General features: G+C 43.5%; 1 protein-coding gene across 1 annotated transcript; it reads left to right on the top strand.

Annotated features, from left to right (window-relative positions):
• The first annotated feature begins 18,707 nt into the window (after positions 1-18,707).
• LOC125522614 (3-ketoacyl-CoA synthase 5-like) lies at positions 18,708-20,486 on the top strand. The gene has a single exon (XM_048687659.1). It carries the CDS (start codon positions 18,764-18,766, stop codon positions 20,201-20,203), a length of 1,440 nt encoding a protein of 479 aa, XP_048543616.1. The 5' UTR covers positions 18,708-18,763; the 3' UTR covers positions 20,204-20,486.
• The last annotated feature ends 405 nt before the right edge of the window (positions 20,487-20,891 follow it).

The following is a 20,891-nucleotide window of genomic DNA, read 5'->3' as shown; positions in this document are numbered from 1 at the left end:
AACACACTTGATATAAAAACTTCTATATACTGCAAACCAAAAGAAGGTAATCTTGGTTGTGGTAATTATTTCCTTATATTTCTATGGTTTCTTATTTTCGACATATTCCGGAGTGTAGACGCCCACACTTACGGATGTGACAACAACCGCAAGGTGCCTGCCACTATACCTGGCCATTCCTCGGGCCGGGCCGGGCTTCGGGCTAGGCCAACCAAAGCCTGACGCAAAAAACCCGGCCCGGCCCGACCGTCGGGCCTAAAAATCGGGCCCGAGCCCAGCCCATCATACTAAAAGCCCGTCGGGCCTCAGGCCACGGGCCGGGCCTCTTCCTTAAATGGAGAAATTGACGGACCCGGGCCTGGCCCGACCCGGGCTTCGGGCTCAAAACCTAGGCCCAAGCCCGGCCCATGGACAAGGTCGGGCCAGGCCGGGTCGGGTCGGACCGACCGGGTCAGGCTGCCCATGGCCAGTACTACCTGCCACCACTCCACCACGCATCATGCTTGGGTCCGCAAATGATCTCATGCCCCCTGTGCGTGGCTCATCCTTTTATCCTCTCACATGGCCTCCGTCTACTGCCCGGTAGTGCGGTCAGGCATGGTGAGAATGCCGGCCTGGTCGAGGCGGAGAAGAGAGGAAGCCGCTCCATGAAATCCATGGAAGGGAGTAGGGTGCTGAGGGGCTCCTGTAAGTCCAGCGTGGCTCGACGGGAAGGGAATGGGGAGATACATGAGGGGGATGCATAAAGGACGGGTGTGTTTTATCTAGCCACACGCGAGACCGAATGACCGCTCACCTCAAGAGACATTGTACCGGGCCACGTGTAGTCGGAGTTGTTTCTTCTTTCATTCATTCATTTTTCTTTTACTTTTTTTCACTTCTCATTTTCTTTTTTATGTTTCAAACATATTTAAAAAACTATATATGTCAAAAATTAATTTCTTAAATTTGTAAAGGGTTCACCGCATTTCTATATAATCATGTAATGTAAAATCTTATTCGTGTAATTTATAAAAATGTTCATCGCATTTAAGAAAAAACTAGCATGGTTGCAATACACAATTTTACATCTTGACACCTTTTCTTCCTATCTTATTTCATTTGATAGGTGCTAAATGAATATTTATATAAAAATACATTTAAAATGTGTACAATCAAAATACATGATAAAACTTTGGTATGAATATGTCCATCATTTCTATAAAGTTGGATAACGATCTGGATGAATGACAATGAAATGCCAAAAAATCACGCTGTATGCCCTACCACGTACTTCCATACTACTATCTTCCTGCCCTTGTTCACCATTTTTTCAACTGCGACATTTATCTTTGCACTAAATGTATTTCAAGGGATTTTCACCAAGTAAACATGAGTGTTGATGATATGTAATTGTACCATTTAGTATGTTCCATCCATATATATGCTTCGTTGTCTTCTACTTTAAATGTAATTTTATATGGCACTCCAACCTTAACCAATGTATACCTTGACTTCTGGTGGTCTATTTACTTGTGACTTTCAGAATATTTGAACAAAAAATAAAACATTATCATTGCTATATCATTTGAATTACAGAAAAAGATAGTAGTTGGAATGTGCATTTTTTGGAAACATGAGTAACCTCTAGCTAAAACCTTTTGGTTAATAATGTTAGCATTGGTAAATACAATGGCATGTGACTACATGTGACTAATGGCACTGAGCATGGTATCCTATCATATGAAACCATTTCATGAATAATAAAATGCCTAAATTGTAGTCCCCTAGCTTCTTATATCCCTATTGCCACTATGTGTGTTGCAATTGGAATTCCGGATAATATCATGCCTCTTGATCTTCCATGCAAGCTTTCGGGTGCTCGAGTGTCTATGTGGCGTAGCCATCTAGTTCTAAGTAAAAATTCTCTTGCTGAATCACGTCATGGGTTTTCTTACAATGTTATTATTATTATTATTATTATTATTATTATTATTACTTATTATGTTGAACTTCGTATGTAAAGCAGATTGTACTGTTTTTCCATCAAATGATATATGTATCTAGTATTATTATTTTTGACAATCCGATCCAAAACCAAGATCATCTCTTGATGAACTGCATGTTTATAGATTCTAGCTTAGAATAAAAAAAAATAGAGGCTTTGTTTGTACGGGTTGAATGATTGTTTTCATGGGTCTAATATGCCTTGGCATCCTTAATCACCAATTCATTTCAGGAAATTGTATGTATTCTCTTTTTACATGACTTATATGTATTTTTGTTGCACTCCTAGAGTAGGCTATCCGTTGTATGCATGCATATTTTTTAAGGATCCTGACAAGTGCCACACGTGTGGCACGAACACATATCAACTCTGAATATTTTTTATGGCAAATTTAGTTATGCAAGGATGACAACTTTAGTTGTCAAGCATGCCAACCTCTTTTCGGATGGCAATTTTAGTTGTAAAAAAGTCAGGGCCAGAGTGCTTCATGCCAAACATGTGCCTCTTATTATTTGGGCTTTCACACACTTATCCTTATCATTTGTTTTTTTAAAGATGTATCACTTTCTTGGAAAGACCAACCCGTAAGTTTTTTATATGTACATGACCTGTTTTCTTATATCTACTCGTGACCAGATTTTGTACGTTTTCTTGCTTATTTTTTCTTTTGATTTGAGATTTTTTTCCTGGGGTCTTTTGAGAACTGTTTGTAGTCTCGTTTGTGTCCTAAAGGTTGTCCGATATTGCATTCATGTCACCTGCAAAAAAAAACATATTGCATTCATGTTTTTTATGGACCCCGATAAATCTCAAACTTTTGGATTTTAAGCATGTCATCCCGAACATTTTTTCATGGAAAATTTAGTTGATGCGAGGTGGCAACTTTAATTGTTAAAACATGGCAAGTTTGCCCCTAGTACTTTTTTTTGTCTGAAAATTGCCAAGTTTGCCTACCTCGCGTGAACTAAAGATGCCATGAAAAACGTTCGGATTGCCATGCTTAAGTTCCGAACGTTCGGGATTTATCATTGTGTTTTTTATTTGGAAAAAAGACTTGCATGTATTTTTTTTCTCCCATTGTATGTGACCTAGATCGCTAAGTTTTCTTTCAATCGCATGGATTTTTGCCCCTGTCCATCTCTGCTTCTAGATGGAAACTAATCAATCGTCCTGTCTAGGTGAAATACACGTTGCCTTGTACAAATACATATATGTGATTTATTCTTGCACATGGATTCTATAGACATGCTGATAAATCTTCATCGTTGATACATCTTAACGTTTTATAGCTCAATCCCTACCGTCTGTTTCCATCGTCTTAATAATATAATAGATCATGCATTTACAAAATGGTCGTGTAGCATAAATATTGTCCACGCAAGTTTTAAAAAAATGTGTTATACATCAAAAATGTTTTACATGAAGAAACATTTATTTAATTTTTTTAGCCCGTATTCAGGAAAAAATGTTCAAACATGTATGTGAAAAATGTATTACGTAAAATGTACAATGTACATTCGAAAGATGTTCAACTTGTAGATGAACAAATGTTCATCATGTATTTAGAAGAAATGCTCAATGTGTGTCTGAAAAATGTTTCACATGTATTGAAAAATGTTCAGCAAAATGTTCAAACGTGTATTTCAAAAACCATTCATCATATATTTGAAAAATGTTCAACTTGTGTTAAAAAGTGACCGACGCGTACTGGAAAAATGAACAACGTGTATTAAGAAAATGCTCAATGCATATGTGAAAAAAGAGTCATCTTGTAATTTAAAAAAATTCAAAATTTATTTGAAAAAGTAATTCCAATGTATTTAAAAAATTATCAACGTGTATTTGAGAAATGTTTAACAAGTATTTGGAAAAAAATTCATCATACATGAAACAAGTGTTCAGCGTGTATGCAAAAAATGTACAAGATGTATTAAAAGCTCAACATGTATTTGAAAAAAAAGGATAATAATAAATAATAAAAACAAAAAAGAATGAAAACTGGACGAAAACTGTAAAAGAAAACAAAATGCATGAGACCTTTTCAAATGGATGGAACATCCCACAAACAGGTGAAAAACAACTCACTAAAACCATTATATTGGGACGACTGAACCTAGCAAAAAAATTTAGGGGGCCCAACCTAGCAATTGCCTACTTGAAGATGGTAGGTGAGACATAGCTCGTGCGGTGCAGGACCTCGTGTCATCTGCCTGTATTGTGGAGGTGGGCCTGGCTCAGGTTCTCTCATAGAAATCTCTCTCTCTCTCTCTCTCATGCGCCGGCCTTTGTCGAGCGAAAACAGCCCAACCCTAACTGAATTAGCGTATGATTCCTATAGTGTGCGTAGGTCGCTGGATAGCTGGCTACCACTTACCCCCGCACATCCCACTATGCAATGACTGGCCAACGCAACCAGAGCCATCCAGTGAGTCCCGTTTTTGGACCGATTTTCCTTTATTTTGTGTTTTCCTTTCGTTTTTGTTTTGTTTTTCTATTTTTTCTATTTCATTTTTCAGATTCATGTACATTTTATAGTTCAAAAATAGTTTTCACATTTTTGAAAAACATTTCAACTTCATAAACATTTCCTGAATCCAAGAACATTTTTTCAGTATCGTGAACAAATATTAATTCGCAAACCTTTCTTAATTTTTTATTTTTTAATTTGCAAACATGGTGTCCTATTCATGAACACTTGAAAGACTTGCAAACATTTATTGGACTGCCCAAAACTTTATTCAACTTCTTTTTGATTTTTCAAATTTGTGAACACTTTTTCATTTAGCTAACGTTTTTCAAATTCATGAACAATATGTCAATTGACAAAAAAATCAATTTCACAAGAAACTTTGTGGATTCATAACTTTTTTTTACTTTCGTAAGAATTTTAATTTGCCAACATTTCATCAATTTTGCAAACATACTATTGATTCCACCAATATTTTTTAAATTCATGAACACATTTGGAATTTCACGCAAAAAATCTATTTATAAAACATTATAAGAATTGAGATAAATTTTATTAATTTCACGAGCTTTTTTTTAATCTACTGCAAACTTAAAAATAACAAACATTATTTGAACTCACGATAATCTTTTAAAAATTTAAAACTATTTGTTTATAATTAGAATATACCATGGACATTTTATGAATTAACAAAAAGGAAGAAGTTCGTGATTTTTTTAATTCCCGCATATTTTTTCAAATTTATGAACATTAGCCTTGCGAATTTTTCTTTAAATAAGAAAAAAGTCGAATTTCTCAAAACTATTTTAATATGTTCTATTTCCCAAGCATTGTTTTCAACTCCGTGAACAGTTGTTTTCAATTCATGATTATCTTTTCAAATTCATGAACGTTTTTACAAATTCGCAACCATTTCCTTACTATTCACTGTTTTTGTTGAATTCAAATATGCGAATATTTTCCTGATTAGTGAACTTTTTCAAATTCTTGTATAGGTTTTTAAATCCCTGAACATTTTTTCAGTTCTCTAATTTTTTTTATATTTGTTGGACATATTTCAAATTCCCAAAAAAATTCAAAGTCTTGTTCGTTTTCGAGTTCTCTTCATCATTTTTTGAATGCCATTCAAAAATTAATATAAAAATGGAAAAAAGAACATTCGGAAAAAAGAAGAGCAGATGTCCACGTGTGCCCGTGTGGAGGCCTCTCATCCGTTGATGTGCCAACACACACATCCAAAGCGTAACATGTCCATGTAAGCTGGCTTTCCACAATGCGCCAACCAAAAGTCGTGTGACAGGTGCACCATTCAAGTGTTTCCAATGTGCACTGCATAGAGAACGGGGCGTCGAGCCGTTGGCTGGGCAGCTAGACTGGCTGTCAGCCCGCCCGCGTTTGAGCCTCGGCTCTAGCATGCGGTGCTTACGGAGTTTTCTCCTATAAAAAAATCGAATAAGGGTTAGCTCTGTGTTGGTCTCATTTTTTAACGTGCACTGCGTAGAACAGGAGCTCTCAAACTAGAGCTAATTTGGCTCGTACCTTGGCTCCTTACTTGGAAAATTCCAACGCCTGGCCTGGGCATATAGTGTGGTAATGTTCCGTACCTGTCCAGGCTATTCTGCCATCCTGCCCTGCTACAACGGCATCTAGTAATTAAAGAATCTTTAATAGGGCCTAGACCTGTTGCAACATGTCCAAGGGAAAGAAACTGGACGCATGGGCCAGGCCGATCCCTCTCCTTGATCTATGCATCTTTTTTTCCTCTTTGTTTTTGGGTAATATTATCCAGCGAAAGTTCCCTGGGAAGAGGGCAATTGCAAACGTTTTGATGGCAACTTTACTTTTCGCGAGCATAGGCAAAGATGGAAATATAAGTTAGCTGGCATTTCAATTTTCTAACAGAAACTAGAACTGCAACGTAGTTGCCATGCTCGCTAACTAAAATTATCATGATCGCGTCAATTAAAATTGCCATCAAAACGTTCGCAATTGTCATCCCGTCCCTGAAAACAATCGTTGACCATTGGGGTCCTTATTTTTTAAACTTGACCAGGCTATCATATCCGTCCAGACATGGATTTTCTTCAGGACACAAACATAACAGGTACCAGGCAAATTTTAGTGCTTAAGAGTTCTTATTGCGAGTCTTCTGGAAATAAGCTGCATTACGAACACCCCAGGCCCCCGCGTCGCTCCCGCAGGGGCGACTCGGGCGGCTTAAACCCTAGCCCGCCGCCGGGGCTCCCTCCCCCTTTTCCTCTCCCTCGTCGCCGCCGGAGGGGGTCGCCGGAGCGCCGCGCGGCCGCCGAGGATGGTGGCGGCGAGGATCTGGTCGCTCCGCCCCGGTGGAGGATCTCGGAACCGAGGTGGCGACCTTGGGCGGTGGTGCTGCGTCGTCCTCAGTAAACGGCGGCAGCGGGTGCTGGCCGCTCATCTCGGCCGTGCGGGCGGCGCGGTGACGGCGGGCGATGGCTGTGGTGCGTGGTGGCTTCGGGGCACCTGCGTCAGATCTGAAGGCATCTTCCTCTTCAACCTCTTGTCACCCTCGTCTCAGATCCGTTCTCCGGCGGCCTCCGGGCACCGTAGCCGTGTCTCCTCTCGAGGTGGGGGTTGGGAGAGGGGACCGGAGAAATCCATGGCTGGCTATGCCGGCCTGCCGGCGGCGACACCCATGGGCGCCGTCCCCTACCTGTAGGCGCTGGTAAAAATGCCCCCTTTCCCCCTCCTCTTCCTCCCATGTTGCTCATGGACCAGGTGAAAACCCAAATCCCTCGGGATTGGACGGCAGCGACGTCGTGGGCGCCGTCACCCTCAAGGGGGTGCCGTATTTGGTGAGCTTTGGGGAAGTGTTCTTGTTCCGGTTGGGGGTTTCTCGGTCTTCAGTAGCCTTGCCGTGTAGCTTGCTTCTCCTCTTGTGCAGATATCATGGATTGCCGATGCTTTCCTTGGATGAGCTCCAAGTAGTTTGGCGGTGGTGTCCTGGTGAGGTCTTCCGGTTGGCAACAGCGTCGGCCACTCTTTAGCCTTCGGGTGGGCATCTCCACCTTTCGACGGATCGGCGCCCTCCGTGCCAGGGCGAGGGGGCAGGGAGCCCCCTTCTGAGGTGGAGGAGGGCGACATCGACGGCCAGAGTCCGTGGAGCTGACAACGGAGCTCCTCCAACTACTGTGTTTCTTCCCCAAGCTTTGCTGGTGCCCTGCGTGATGTTCTGCTCACTGTGGAGGGCTTCTTCGACTTCTAGCTGGACTTGTGCTTTAGTTTCCTTATATTTGCTAGTAGTTTGTAGTAGCCTGATAGCTTTTATACAGCACCATGTATCGGCTTGCTGTTTTGTTCTTTGTTTACTTTGTTTGTTCGTTGTATTCCTGGCCGGTTGATGGCTTTGTTAATTCAAAGCCGGGCTCTTCTTAAGCCTTCGTTCCAAAAAAAAGAGTCATCATGAGCAAATTTATATTTTCTTGGCAAAACATCATGATCAAATTTATCTGTGAAGATTTCTCATTACAAATTGGACATTAGTGAATGTGTAACAATGCTTATAAAAAAAGACTCCATGAGCAGTAATATCTACAAGAAGAAAATAACCACTAATCAAAGCTGAAAATTCTCCCGAGCAAAACATGTCGAAGCAGATGCCGAGAAAAAGCGATGAAAATTCCCAAGATGTCGGGCACGGCTAGTGATCTACCACTTGATGGTGGCCATGACCGTCATAGTGGTGAACCCACAACCAAGATGAATGGATCATGATTGTAGAGCAATGGTGGATCATGGTTCTTATCCGTGGGGATCTCAGCAGTATTCTCCATCCAAATACTACAAGCTCTTATTTCAAAACTTTTCTATCCCAACACTCAATTTTTTTTATCTTCCAACTCCCAAGTTATTCCAAAGAAGTTTGACGAAGTAAATGTCTATAAAACTAAAAATAAAAACCATTATGTAGCTATTGTTCATGGCTCGCTTACTCAAGACCAAATGCAGCGCAAGCAATGCACTGGGCAACTTGACTCTGGGACCGTGTTGCTATGCCAAGCTTCCACTTTGGAGACAAGAAATTGCGTATTCATGGAATGCCCCTTTGCTTAGAGCATTGCTAATTGTATAGCCGGCTATTGGCTATATTGTTATTGGCATGTCCTCTATAGTCAATCTTGTAGTCAACACATATAATATTAGCTATAAATATATATTACTATGGCCCATCTTATACTCTCATAAAGTTTCCAGCCAGATGTTAATCAACAACCTGCTTCTTTTCTCTCTGTTCTTCTCTCTTGTCTAACTCAGTAAGAATATATCCTATAAATCTTTATAGCCCACTTACCTCACCTTATTATACTTGCTCTTAGTGGTGCTAGCATGAAGTTGCTAGTCTTCTCGACCCTTCATTAGTGGCATGATTCCCTAAGCAAACAATTCATTCATATAGACCTATTTTTGGGAGGCGGCCGCGTGCATTTGCTGGAATATCCGAAAGCAGAGGTATCACATGGCCTTCTCAATGCTCTATTTTTCTTCTCTCTCGTCTCTACACTGGCAAATGTGCCATATCTTCGAGACTATAGCCCCTTACTATATTTCTCTAATTGCCACATTAGATAGTCCACAAATTGATTTCATTTTGCCAAAACACAACTGACTATGTTTTAGGAAATACAAAGAAAGTATCTATGAAGATCAGTCAGTCCACAAACTGACTGTGTTTTTGCCGAAACACGTGTGACTATAATTAGCAAATTGAGAAATCTATTCTACATTATGGTTGAATTTGGTATCAATGATGTCACCTTTATAACAATGTTACTTTTCTGTTGGGACGATAAACTATCAATATAAGTGTTCCCCGTATCAAAATTTACAACTTTAAAGAAAACAAGCATGTGATGACAAATCAAGCAACCGACCATGTTCATCGATATCGACCAATAGAGAGACTGCACATGTTTCCTTCCCTTTTTTATATTTATATATAACTAATAGTAAAGGGAGGAAGATTTATTGGTTCTCTTCCCCTCATCCCTTTATATCCGTTAATTTTATATTAACTATAAAGATTGACGGCTGAGATATAAAATCATGTACTACGGCTGAGATATAAAATCATGTACTTTGTACGTCATTTTTTGTGGGTTGTTTCGTACGACATATTCATCGGTCATGTCATTGAATGCAGCCTTTATAAAAATGGAAATAGCAGTACACCACGTATTCAAATAGAATTAGCAGTAAACCACGGATTCAAACCTTGGTGACACGGAATTGGCCAGCATGCACTAAGCAACTCATCAAGCCGTTTTTCGTAAAGAAAAGAACCTAGGTTGTCTAAAAAGGAGGAATGTGTTTTCCTCCAAAAGTCTACCAATTTCTTCGTATACGTTGTTGCAAGCGCGCACACACACCCCGGCACGATCTATTGGAATCCAGCTTTCCATTCGGCCTCGGGCTGCCTTTAAATTAAATCAAACTAATATACAAAAATAGGAGTGGGGCGTGGGGGATTCCAACTCATGAATCCTCACTACCAACTGGGAAAGTTTTTTTTTTTTGACGCTGCTACGGCGGGCAAAAGCCGGCCTGAACAATTTTCATTTTTAAAACCAAGGTAGAGATACAAACACAACGGCTACAACAACAAGTAGCACCCAACACACAAAGAAAGGAACAGGGAACATTAGAAGAAGAACCAGAAGCAATCTACGACAACAGCCGACACCAAGAACTTAGCACCCATCCTCAATGGGAAGACCGAGAAAGAGTGGGGACTAGCATTGTTGGATCAGACGAAGGGAGATCCGGCACCGAGAAGACGTTGAGAGGAAGTCGCCTGCTGCTCTACGATCACTCAGCACCTTGAAGAACTAGGAGAGTCACAACCACCGCCGAAGGGTTTCCCACTGCCTAGCCACGACGCGACAGAGAGAGCCGCTGACCGTGCCGAAGGGCAATGTTCCACCGAGACAGCCCTGCACCTCCTCTGGGCCACACCACGGCCTCCATCACAAATAGAGAGAACCAGAACACTATGCGAGGCAACAAATCCTCAGGCGTCGTCGAAGGGTACCAAAACTCCGAGTCATAATCGCCGCCACGAGCACCCGAGAGAGGTCGACCAACAGCACCAGAATGACCAAGGTAAAGGCCGCCATCACATATCACTTCCACCACCGCCACCAAACAGTCCAACAAGCCAACCACGCTCCAACCGAGACACCAAGCAACCCACAACAGATCCATGGCTCCAAGACTATGCCCCCAAGGGGGAAACGACATCAAAGATGTCGTCATCGTCCAATCCACGGAAGGATTTTAGGCTTTCGCCCGGAGCACACCAGGAGCAGGCCATGCAGCTTCACAATGATGCCTTCAAGAAGGGAAGCGGCACCCGAGGGCGCCGCCATCATCGCTGCCGACAAGGTCAACAGTAGGCTTTCGCCCGAAGCATCGCATCCCGGATCTCACCGCCGCACGCAAGCCGCCGAGTCCGGCAAGCACATGAGCGCGAGACCTCACCTCCCCCAACCAGACCACGGAAAGCCTCCTCGCCGGGTCCAAAAGGAGGCCCCCCACAGACGCCCTTGCTCACCTTGAGCACTGACGCTGACGGAGGGAGGATCAGTCCAGGCCACAGCACCAGCACCACCACGGTCCTCCACCCATACCATCCCTTGTGATCCAAGCCGCTGACACAAGAGGGGAGAACCAGGAGCAGATCGGTGTCCCCCTCAGCTGTCAGCCGGAGCAGAGACCACCTCCGCCGCAGACCATCCCGCTCACCTTCTCCCTGCCGGCCTGCGACCTCCATCACCAGCCCGCTATAGGCCCTCAAGCCACTGCACAAGCAGCCGACGACCGAGGCCACACTACGAGATGCCAGATTTGGGCGTGGAACACCAGCTGCCGGAGGCACGACCGCCTGAGAGAGGGCGCATCCCCTCCGGGCAAGACACGTGCAGCCAGACTGAGTCTTCCGCCCTCCACCCCCTCGCCGGCGACCCGCGCCGCCGCGCACCGCCGCCACATCGCCACACACGCGCCCGAGGCACCACATCCTACCACCTCGCGCCCGAGGCACCACATCCTACCACCTCGCGCCACAAGAGGACCAACGGGCTCAACTGGGAAAGTTTACTTCTTACCCTTTCTATGTGTCCGCTGTTGTAGTAAATAACATTTAGGTTAGCCTGTTCAGTGTAGCCAAGACCGTGTCGGTTATGTACAGATAGATAGTTTTATATATACCTATACATGACTACCCTGGTCAACCAGAACAAAATAAATGAACAACCAGGAGTGTGTTGCTATTATGGTCTCAAGTGCTTCGTGTTCACATGATTTTTCACGCTTTTGGCAGATCGATCCTTCAGTGTACGTGCTTGAGCCGGCATCGAGAAAATCGATCCACCAGGCTGTGCCAGAAAGTAATTGGTAGAAGCCAAGCCAGCTTACATGTTCTTGATGGAAAGACTCAATTGGCTGGATCTGGTCGACCCTCCTCTGGGTTTCCCTTGAGTGCTCCTCCTTAAGATCTCAATCGTTAAGAAACACCATCTCTTCATCGGCATATATGATTTTTGTTGTCACCACGTCTTCATCGATGATGATCATGTCGAGCAGCTCATGTACATCACTGGCGCACTCATCTGTTGAAGCCACATGATAGAATACCACCTTTCTTGACCCGCCGACGCCCTATCACTACGAGTAGGGCCACATTTATTCCATTGCAAAACTCGAGCTATGTCAATAGAATTACAAGTCAGAGCAGAAAGGGGCCCACGAAAGCGGTGTGCTAGAGTGTGATGACCAAGCTTATCTTCTTGAAATTGATTACATTTGGCGGGAATAGGTGCACAACATAACAACCATTAGTGACGGTAGTGAAGGATAAATGTGGCACTTCTCATCATGGATGGATCGCTCGAGGCGTGCGAGGATTTGTTTTTCACCAGGTGCAATACATAGGCACACTTGCTAGGTGTAGACCGTACCTAGGGAAGGGCGCCCATCACGTCCAGCTTCACAAGATTAGGTTTAAAACTATTAGACGGACTTGCAATGGCATGGTTCAGTGGCAGTTGTGCGTCTTATGGCCGAGATAATCACTTTGGGATTATTGAACATGTTCGGACGCATTGCGGTCAGGAAGACACGACGACCATGGTCGATGAAGGCGATAAGGACGATAAGCCACAACACGGATGAGGCACTATGTTCAAATAGATAACAATATCTATGGAAGGGTCTTGAGTCGTGTTTACTTTATTGTATTAGGGGCATGCCAATTTTTTCTCCCATTACAACGCACAAGCATGGACGAGTCGTAGAGCAAAAATCAGGCGATCCACAAACACATGCGACAACGGCAGTCCTCAAATCAACCGCGTTTGCAGGCGGCTGTGTTTTAGCAAATCTAAAAAAACATTGTACAAAGATCAGGTAGTTCCCAAATAGACCGCATTTTGCCAAAATGCAGGCGACTTGTGTTTGGTTAACCCGGAAAACTATTCTGCATTTTTTTGATAGAAATAGTTGGTGTCACCTCTCATAACAGTGTTATTGTTATGCTATTATTTTGGGACGGTGAACTTTCAATATCAGTGTTTTACATAACTGAATTGACAAAATTGAATAGAACAGGAACGTGATGGCAAATCAAGCAAAAGAGCATGTTCATCGATACCGACCAAAAGCAAAACTGCATGTGTTAAATTTTATTTTTTCTAAAATATAGGAACTTAAACTAGTTTCGGAGCAATGATCAAGCAGTACATATATTGATACGTTTTTGCCAAAACACATGCCACTATGGCGGTCCTCAACTCAACAGTTTTTTTTTTGTTTTTTGCAAAAATGCAGGCCATGGTGTTTTAGCAAATCTAGAAAATGGTCCAATCGCACACAAAAGAAGTTATAATTTAAAAAATGAGGTATGTCTAAAGATTACATTTGTCAAAACAGTCTTTCGCCCTGCTTTATAGGTAAAGTACCAACGGCCAAACTGATACATGTTGATGAGGAAATCCTCTTATAGAGCAAGTCAAAAAGAAAATGTAAAACAATTGAGACAGTAGCAAGAACACCACCAACTCAAAGCCAAGACAAATATTTGTACAAGCCACACCCAGCAATAATCAACCTAGACTACGGACAAGGAATGAGATCAAGCCTCCTTGAGTACCACCGCACATCGTTACATCGAACACACCAAGCCATTGCTGGAGAGGGTAGGTAGAGCGCGGATCCTGTTATCGGACAACAAGGACCGAGAATGGTGACAACGTGGTCAGGTATGAAAGATAGGAACCCAACGAAGCAACCCTCCACGGTATGTCCCCTGCCCGCCCCGGCAACACCGGCAAAGGGAGGGTCTCCGCGCCCATGCTACTGCCCAAGCGTCGCGCCGGAGCAACCTAGCATCGTGCCATCCAGCATTGTGTGACGCTGCCAGTACCGTGTACCCGCGCACCCTGCATCAGGGGCCACCACTGAAAAAACAACAAGGCCCGCCCTCACCTTCCCTGGAGCCGACCCTGCTTTGCCGGCGGCCCCTCAGCTAGCGGCGACGCGAGAGGAGAGGGAGGAGCGGTTGTAGGGAAGGCGGCTGGTACGGTTCCCCATGTCGCCAGAGGAGGGCAAGACAAGGAAGGAAGGGGGGTCCAGTACACAAAACGACTTGTTGATGACTTTTACCATCCCGCCTAAAAAGTATATAAGCAACACCAAATCAAATAACCAAAACCCTTTGCGATATACAAAATAAAGTATATAGAAATCTAAACAAATAATCAAAACCTTTACAAAGACAAATAATCAATACCTTTACACATACAAATAACCAAACTTTTGATATGTCTACACAAAATAAAGTTTAGTGGTCTGGTTATGCTGAACCACTAGATAAATGGGACAAAATGCAGGAGGAGGCTATGTTTGGCAAACCCGGAGAAGTATTCTACGTTATAGTTGCTTTCGTTAAAAAAGAACTGCTCTCACCTCTGACAACAATGTAATTGTTATATTACTTTGGATGGTAACTATCAATGTCAATATTAATTTTTTTCCATAGCCAAATTGACAACTTTGAATAGAATAGCGAAATGATGGCCAATTAATCAAGCAAACAAGCATGCATGTTCATCAATATCGACCAAAAGAGAGGAATCACATATGTTTTATTCCACTTTCCTAAACGGAAGCCTAGCGCATGCATGTTTCATCGATATCGCCGGTTGTCCTTCCCAGCTCGATAGGCGGTTGGGCCATGGCGTGGATAGGAACGGACGCCGAGTCATGGTGACCAGACAGCAACGGCGTTAATCAGACAATCACAGGAGCAGTGCTCAGTGATCCTCAACAGCGCCGGTTCCATGTTCACGCGGTGTGCGTGGTGGCCGCGTGGGCTTGAACTGTTAGGCAAACAGGAGGAAGTTGTTGGCTCACGTCCACGAACATCACCCTGTAGCCCACGCCTCTCCATGCATCTCTCTGTATACATGCATGCACTTTGCCAGCTTAAACCAGGCTACCATTGTGATCTGATCTTCCGTAAATTGTAATAGCATCAATTATGAGTAGCATAAGCTGTCAATTATACCACTTTGACACTCACTCAATAGGCAAAAGAAAAAATAAAACGAATACAAAACAAAACAAAAAGACAAAAAAAGCTTTTTTAACGAAGAATAAAGCAAGGACATCGGTATTATCCTAAAAGAAAGAAAAAACAGAGCCATATACCAAAACAAAGCAAAAAATGATTTTTTAATATATATTGTAGGAAAGAATGAATTAGTTGCACCGGTACTAGCATAAAGAGGAAAGAAAATGAAGAAATAAAACTTAAAGTATATCATGAAAAAAATATTTGTGTACAAATTGCATAGAACTTGCACTAGTTCGCAATGTGCAAGAATACACATATAGCAATGTAAATTTTCACAACGGTGTAATTTGACATGAATTACATAGAACTTGTATGTAGTTGTCGACGTTAGGGCATCTCCAACGTTGACCTTCGACCGGAAGGACTAGTCCGCGGACAGTTACCCGGGGAGCCGGTCATCCAACCCTATACAGTAAATACCCGGCTCTATTAACTTAAAAAAGATTATTAGCTGTTAGTATGGCGGAAGGCTACTAATCATAGTGCTTCTGTAGCTTCCGCCAAATCTTGCCCAATTTAGCTACTAAGCCCCAAGCTCACCAAATATGAGTATTTGGCTCCCGTCAAATGAAGGTGCTCCAACTAGTGCATAAAAGAGCATCTTCCTCGAAATGATTGTCTGGTTTGCATAATAAAAAAATATTAGAACCTATCTCCAACTGCAAATAACACAATGCATTTCGCCAGTACTACCTTCCGCCAGCATGCTAGCTATCTGCTGTAATTAACACAATGCATTCCACTAAATGCTAGCCATCATTGGCGGCGCAGAGTAGATTCACAATGGTGGGTGCACATGAGGAAATATCCAAATGGATTGATTGAGGACCTATTTGTGAAAAGGTAAAGCTCCATGGGGATTGTGTGAAACAATGTATGATTGTGGCTGGTTCGGAGTGATTTGGACTATTTTGTACCTGCTTACTAAGTGTGTGGACTGGTTCATTGCTTTGCAACTTTGTGTACTCCCTTCATCGAAATATATAGGGCCTAATATGTTTTTTATGATACCTTTGACCATTTATAAGATATATAAAAATGAGGATGTATGATGTGAAAATTATGCCATTAAAAACTCCTTTCAGGTACGAATTTGATGGTATACTTATTGTAACATACACATCATATTTTATTGTTCTAACCGGATGTCAATGCCAACCTCGAAATGCATACTAGGACTGGTGTTTTCATTGACGAATTGGCCTTGTATATCTGGAGGGAGGGAGTACCAAAGTCTTCCACCGTACAAATTGCGTGTTAATCGACTCTTAGAGACAATTTCCATTAATCGCATTACAGTTTTTTATGGGGTTAGTTGCACTAGAGTTGGTATTGCATGGTATTCTTGACCCTCTTTTAGTGGCATGATTCCCTAAGCAAAGAGTTCATTCAAAGGGGTCTTGTTTCCCGGAGGCGACCGCCGCGTGCATTTGCTTAAATAACCTGAAGGAGATGTATTATATGGCCTCCTCGAGGCTTTATGTTCTTTATTACCTCTCTAATCTACATAGGCAAATGTACCATAGCATCGAGTATATAGCCCCTTATTATATTTCCCTAATTTCTAGATTAGATAATCGAGAAATTGATTACATTTTTGGCAAACATAGGCGACTGTTTTAGGAAATACAAAATAAAATAAAATTCAGCCACCTGTCAAATAGCAAAATTGCTGACAGAGAAAAAGAAATATAATAGGAAAGAGATGCATGGAAAACAAGTTCTTTAAATTTTACTTACAGAGAAAAAATACTTTAATTTATCAATTAATACTCCCGGATTCCGGCCATTAGTCAGTGCATGACAAGAGAAGTGTGCACCGTACCTATGTCTTTTTTCGAAATAGTTTGACTACTTGTTGCATGGCTGTGTGGCCGCAAGCATGCATGCACGTCGTGCCCTATAACTATTTAGTGTGTTACACGTAGGTAATAAAAAACGGTACCTGATAAAAAGCCAAACCGTAAATTTGAAACATTATGGCTTTGAAAAGATTCTTTGTTGGATTATATACCAGTTAATGTGCTTTTTGACATCTCAAAAGCAACACTACTCTGTCATGTCATGGAGTGTTTCTGTGTCTGGACTATTAATTTAGCATTCCACTTAGAAGGCATCGCATAGCTTAGATGCTTGACCTATGGAATGGCATTGCTGGCAGCCTGAGTCGCTAACTAATTATCGCAACAGTTCAGTCCACAACGAACCTGAACATGTCTTCAAACTACATGCATGCCAGTTTTTGCCCTTGAAAAAAGTGGTGTTGTTTGGTTAAAAAAACAAAAATGAGTGGCATAAAATGCTTTCTTCTTAGTACCAATTTTGCTTTTTTTTCTTACCCAGGGCACCAGACATGTATTTTCTTGACAAAAAATGCAAACTGCGCATGAGCATATTCAATGGAAAATAAAATAAAATATCTAGACGATTTTAATAGGGCACATACAAAATCTAGACGGTTATTTAGTATAGCAACAAGAGACGTAGACTATGTCAATAAATTAATATTTTTATGGCAAAAATTTAGCATTTCTTTATTTTACAAATCTCGCATGTGTCACCATTTATATTCAAGTAAGCAATCACTCGCATCATGATATACACTTCAAAAAACATCAATCAGATAGGTGTTTGGACACCTATCAGTGCCAAAGGAAGACCTGACCGTTATCGAGACTACCCTAGCAACGTGGCACAAGAAAAAAGGGTGCTAAGATGACTCGACCTTATCACAGAAGGAACAAGTGGGATTATTAGTCCATCCTATTTTGTGCATCGCATCTTTTGTTAAAACATCATCCTGGCTACCATTTCGCTACTTTCTCTCATGTCATGTCGTGGTTACGGTGCTCGGCTCTGGGGCGTACTGGGCAGCCACCCCCGCACATAAGGTTTAACATTTCACAACCACCCTTGCAATTTGCCCCCACTTCCTCGCTGGCTCTTCAAGAAAATTTTAGGTCCAGTTGAAGAATCAATCTCACTGGATGGTTCATAGGTTGGTTGTACCCCCAGCCTACCAGGGATGAAACTTCAGGTTTGACACATGTGTATCTTGTAAAGGTGGACTATTCTTTCAGTGGAAGGCGATGGTCTCATTGCTAGTGAGGTGTCTATGATGACTTCGTCAATCATAATACCCATCGACTAAGCCTCTCAGAGGAGCTTATAAGGGTATGGTGTACATGTGCGCGTTTATTAGATTGAGTGTATGTGTGTACATGTGAGCATCTGTGTTGTGCTCCCTAGTGATCTAAATTGCTCTTATATTTCTTTATCGAGGGAATACTTTGTTTCTAAAAAATATCAGGCCCAAAAGAGCGCAAAATCAATAATTGCGCCTCTGTTTTCCTGTTCAACATTGAGAGTTTAATTAAAGATGTAGCCTGCCGAGTCGCAACAGCATGGCCACGAGCTGACAGTGACGGCCGCAAGTGATATGCTTGCGTTAATCACCCATCGATTCGCTGTTACCAACCAGAATCATCAAATGCAAAAGGCCTACCGGTGACTACAAATTAATGCTTTGTTTGCACTAAAGACTATATAAGTGCAAGCACTAAACGCGCCAAATTAAGACACACACACACACTAAACCTAGCTCATAAAGGAAAGAGTACTTCCAACGAAAAGAAAGAGCGGCATGAGGTCGTCGGTCCAGGCCCAACCCATGCGGCTCAAGCTCAAGGCCGTGTACCGGCTGATCGTGGACAACTTCCTTGCCGCTTCCTGTGTCGTCGCCCTCCTGCGGCTCGGCCCGGCGGAGCTCATCAGCTACATCCGCCCAGTGCATCTGTTCTTTGCAGCCGCCGCCGCCGCCGTGTACCTCATGCTCCGCCCGCGCGCGGTGTACCTGATCGACTACGCCTGCTTCGACACCTCGCCGCTCGTCCGCATCCCCATGGCCTCATTCATCGAGCACACCAAGCATACTCCCAGCATCAGCGACCGCAGCGTCCGGTTCATGTCGCGGCTGCTGGCGCGCTCCGGGCTCGGGGAGGAGACCCGCTTGCCGGCGGCGCACAACTACATCCCGACGCACGAGTACTGCACCCTCGAGAATGCCCGCGCTGAGTTCGAGCTCGTCGTCTTCTCGGCCATCGATGACCTGCTCTCCAGGACAGGCGTCGCCCCAGACTCCATCCGTGTGCTCGTCCTCAACTGCAGCCTCTTCTGTCCCACACCATCCCTGGTCGACATCATCGTGAACAAGTACAACCTACGCTGCGACATCCGTAGCGTGAACCTCTCGGGCATGGGGTGCAGTGCGGGGCTCATCTCCGTGGAACTCGCCAGGAACCTCCTGCAGGTCATTCCCCGGGGCTCCCGCGCGCTGGTCGTCTCCACAGAGACCATCACGCCAAACTACTACGTCGGCAACGAGCGCGCGATGCTCCTGCCAAACTGCCTATTCCGCGTCGGCGGGGTGGCGGCGCTGCTATCGAAGTCCCCCGCGAACGCCCGGTTCCGCCTCAAGCACGTCGTACGCACCTTCACTGGCGCGAACAACGACAATGCTTACCGGTGCGTGTTCCAGGAGGAGGACGAGCAAGGGAACGTCGGGATCAACCTCAGAAAGAACCTGATGGCCATCGCCGGGGACTCGCTGCAGGCCAACATCACCAGGATCGGGCCACTCGTTCTGCCGGTCTCGGAGCAGCTCCTCTTCGCGCTCTCCTTCGTGGCACGGAAGGCGCTTCGCGGCGCGAGGATCAGGCCCTACATCCCGGACTTCTCGACAGCATTCAAGCACCTGTGCATTCACGCGGGCGGCCGCGCGGTCATCGACGAGCTGCAGAGAAAGCTCCGGCTCTCCGACGAGCAGGTGGAGGCGTCGCGGATGACTCTGCACCGGTTCGGAAACACGTCTAGTAGCTCGCCGTGGTACGAGCTGGCCTACGTGGAGGCCAAAGGGCGGATGCGCAAGGGCCACCGCGTTTGGATGATCGGTTTCGGCTCAGGGTTCAAGTGCAACAGCGTGGTGTGGGAGTGCATCCAGCCACCTGCCCACAACACCCATGGGCCGTGGAGCACGTCTATCCACAGGTATCCAGTGGACATTCCCGACGTGCTAAGCCACTAGCTAGCTTACACTACATAATAAACCCAGCCCGGACGGTGGTCTAAACATGAACGATAAACTCCATATGGTCGTTCCTGATTTGCAACCATTGTAATCGTTATCTTATGTGTGCTCACGTACGTACCATGTAACCGAGCGTCTCTTTTATCATTCACTCGCGATGTGTGTGATGGACAGGGCCGTCTCCAGAAATTTGGGGGCCCGGGACGAAAATCAAAATAGGGCCCTATTTTTTAAAACCATATATAACTGAAGAACTAATGCAAATAAAGCATACTCTCACATAATTATTTAACTTCAAATATATCTTATTGTTGCAATATTTAGGAAATATATCAAATACTAACAGTAAAATAGTAAATATGGTACTAAAGGAATACGCTTATAAACTGACCTCATTTTCTACCAAAAAGCAGCATTCTTCGAGTATTTCTTGATATGAAATCTTCGATCAAATCTTCATAATTAATCTTCTCCAAGACATTATTTTCAAGTGCTATTGTTTCCAATCCATTCAGTCTTTCTTGTGTCATTGTAGAACGCAAGTAGGATTTCAACAACTTGAGTTTAGAAAAGCTCCTTTCCGCAGATGCAACTGTCACAGGAATGGTTAACAAAATTCTGTATGCGATAACAGCATTAGGATAGATTAAGGAACGCTTCTTCAAAAAGTTCAGAATATCAAGTG

Source organism: Triticum urartu, chromosome 7, assembly GCF_003073215.2.
Source record: "Triticum urartu cultivar G1812 chromosome 7, Tu2.1, whole genome shotgun sequence".
Classification (NCBI taxonomy): domain Eukaryota; kingdom Viridiplantae; phylum Streptophyta; class Magnoliopsida; order Poales; family Poaceae; genus Triticum; species Triticum urartu.
The sequence above is the reverse complement of the archived record's forward strand: the minus strand, read 5'-3'. Positions and strand labels throughout refer to the sequence as shown.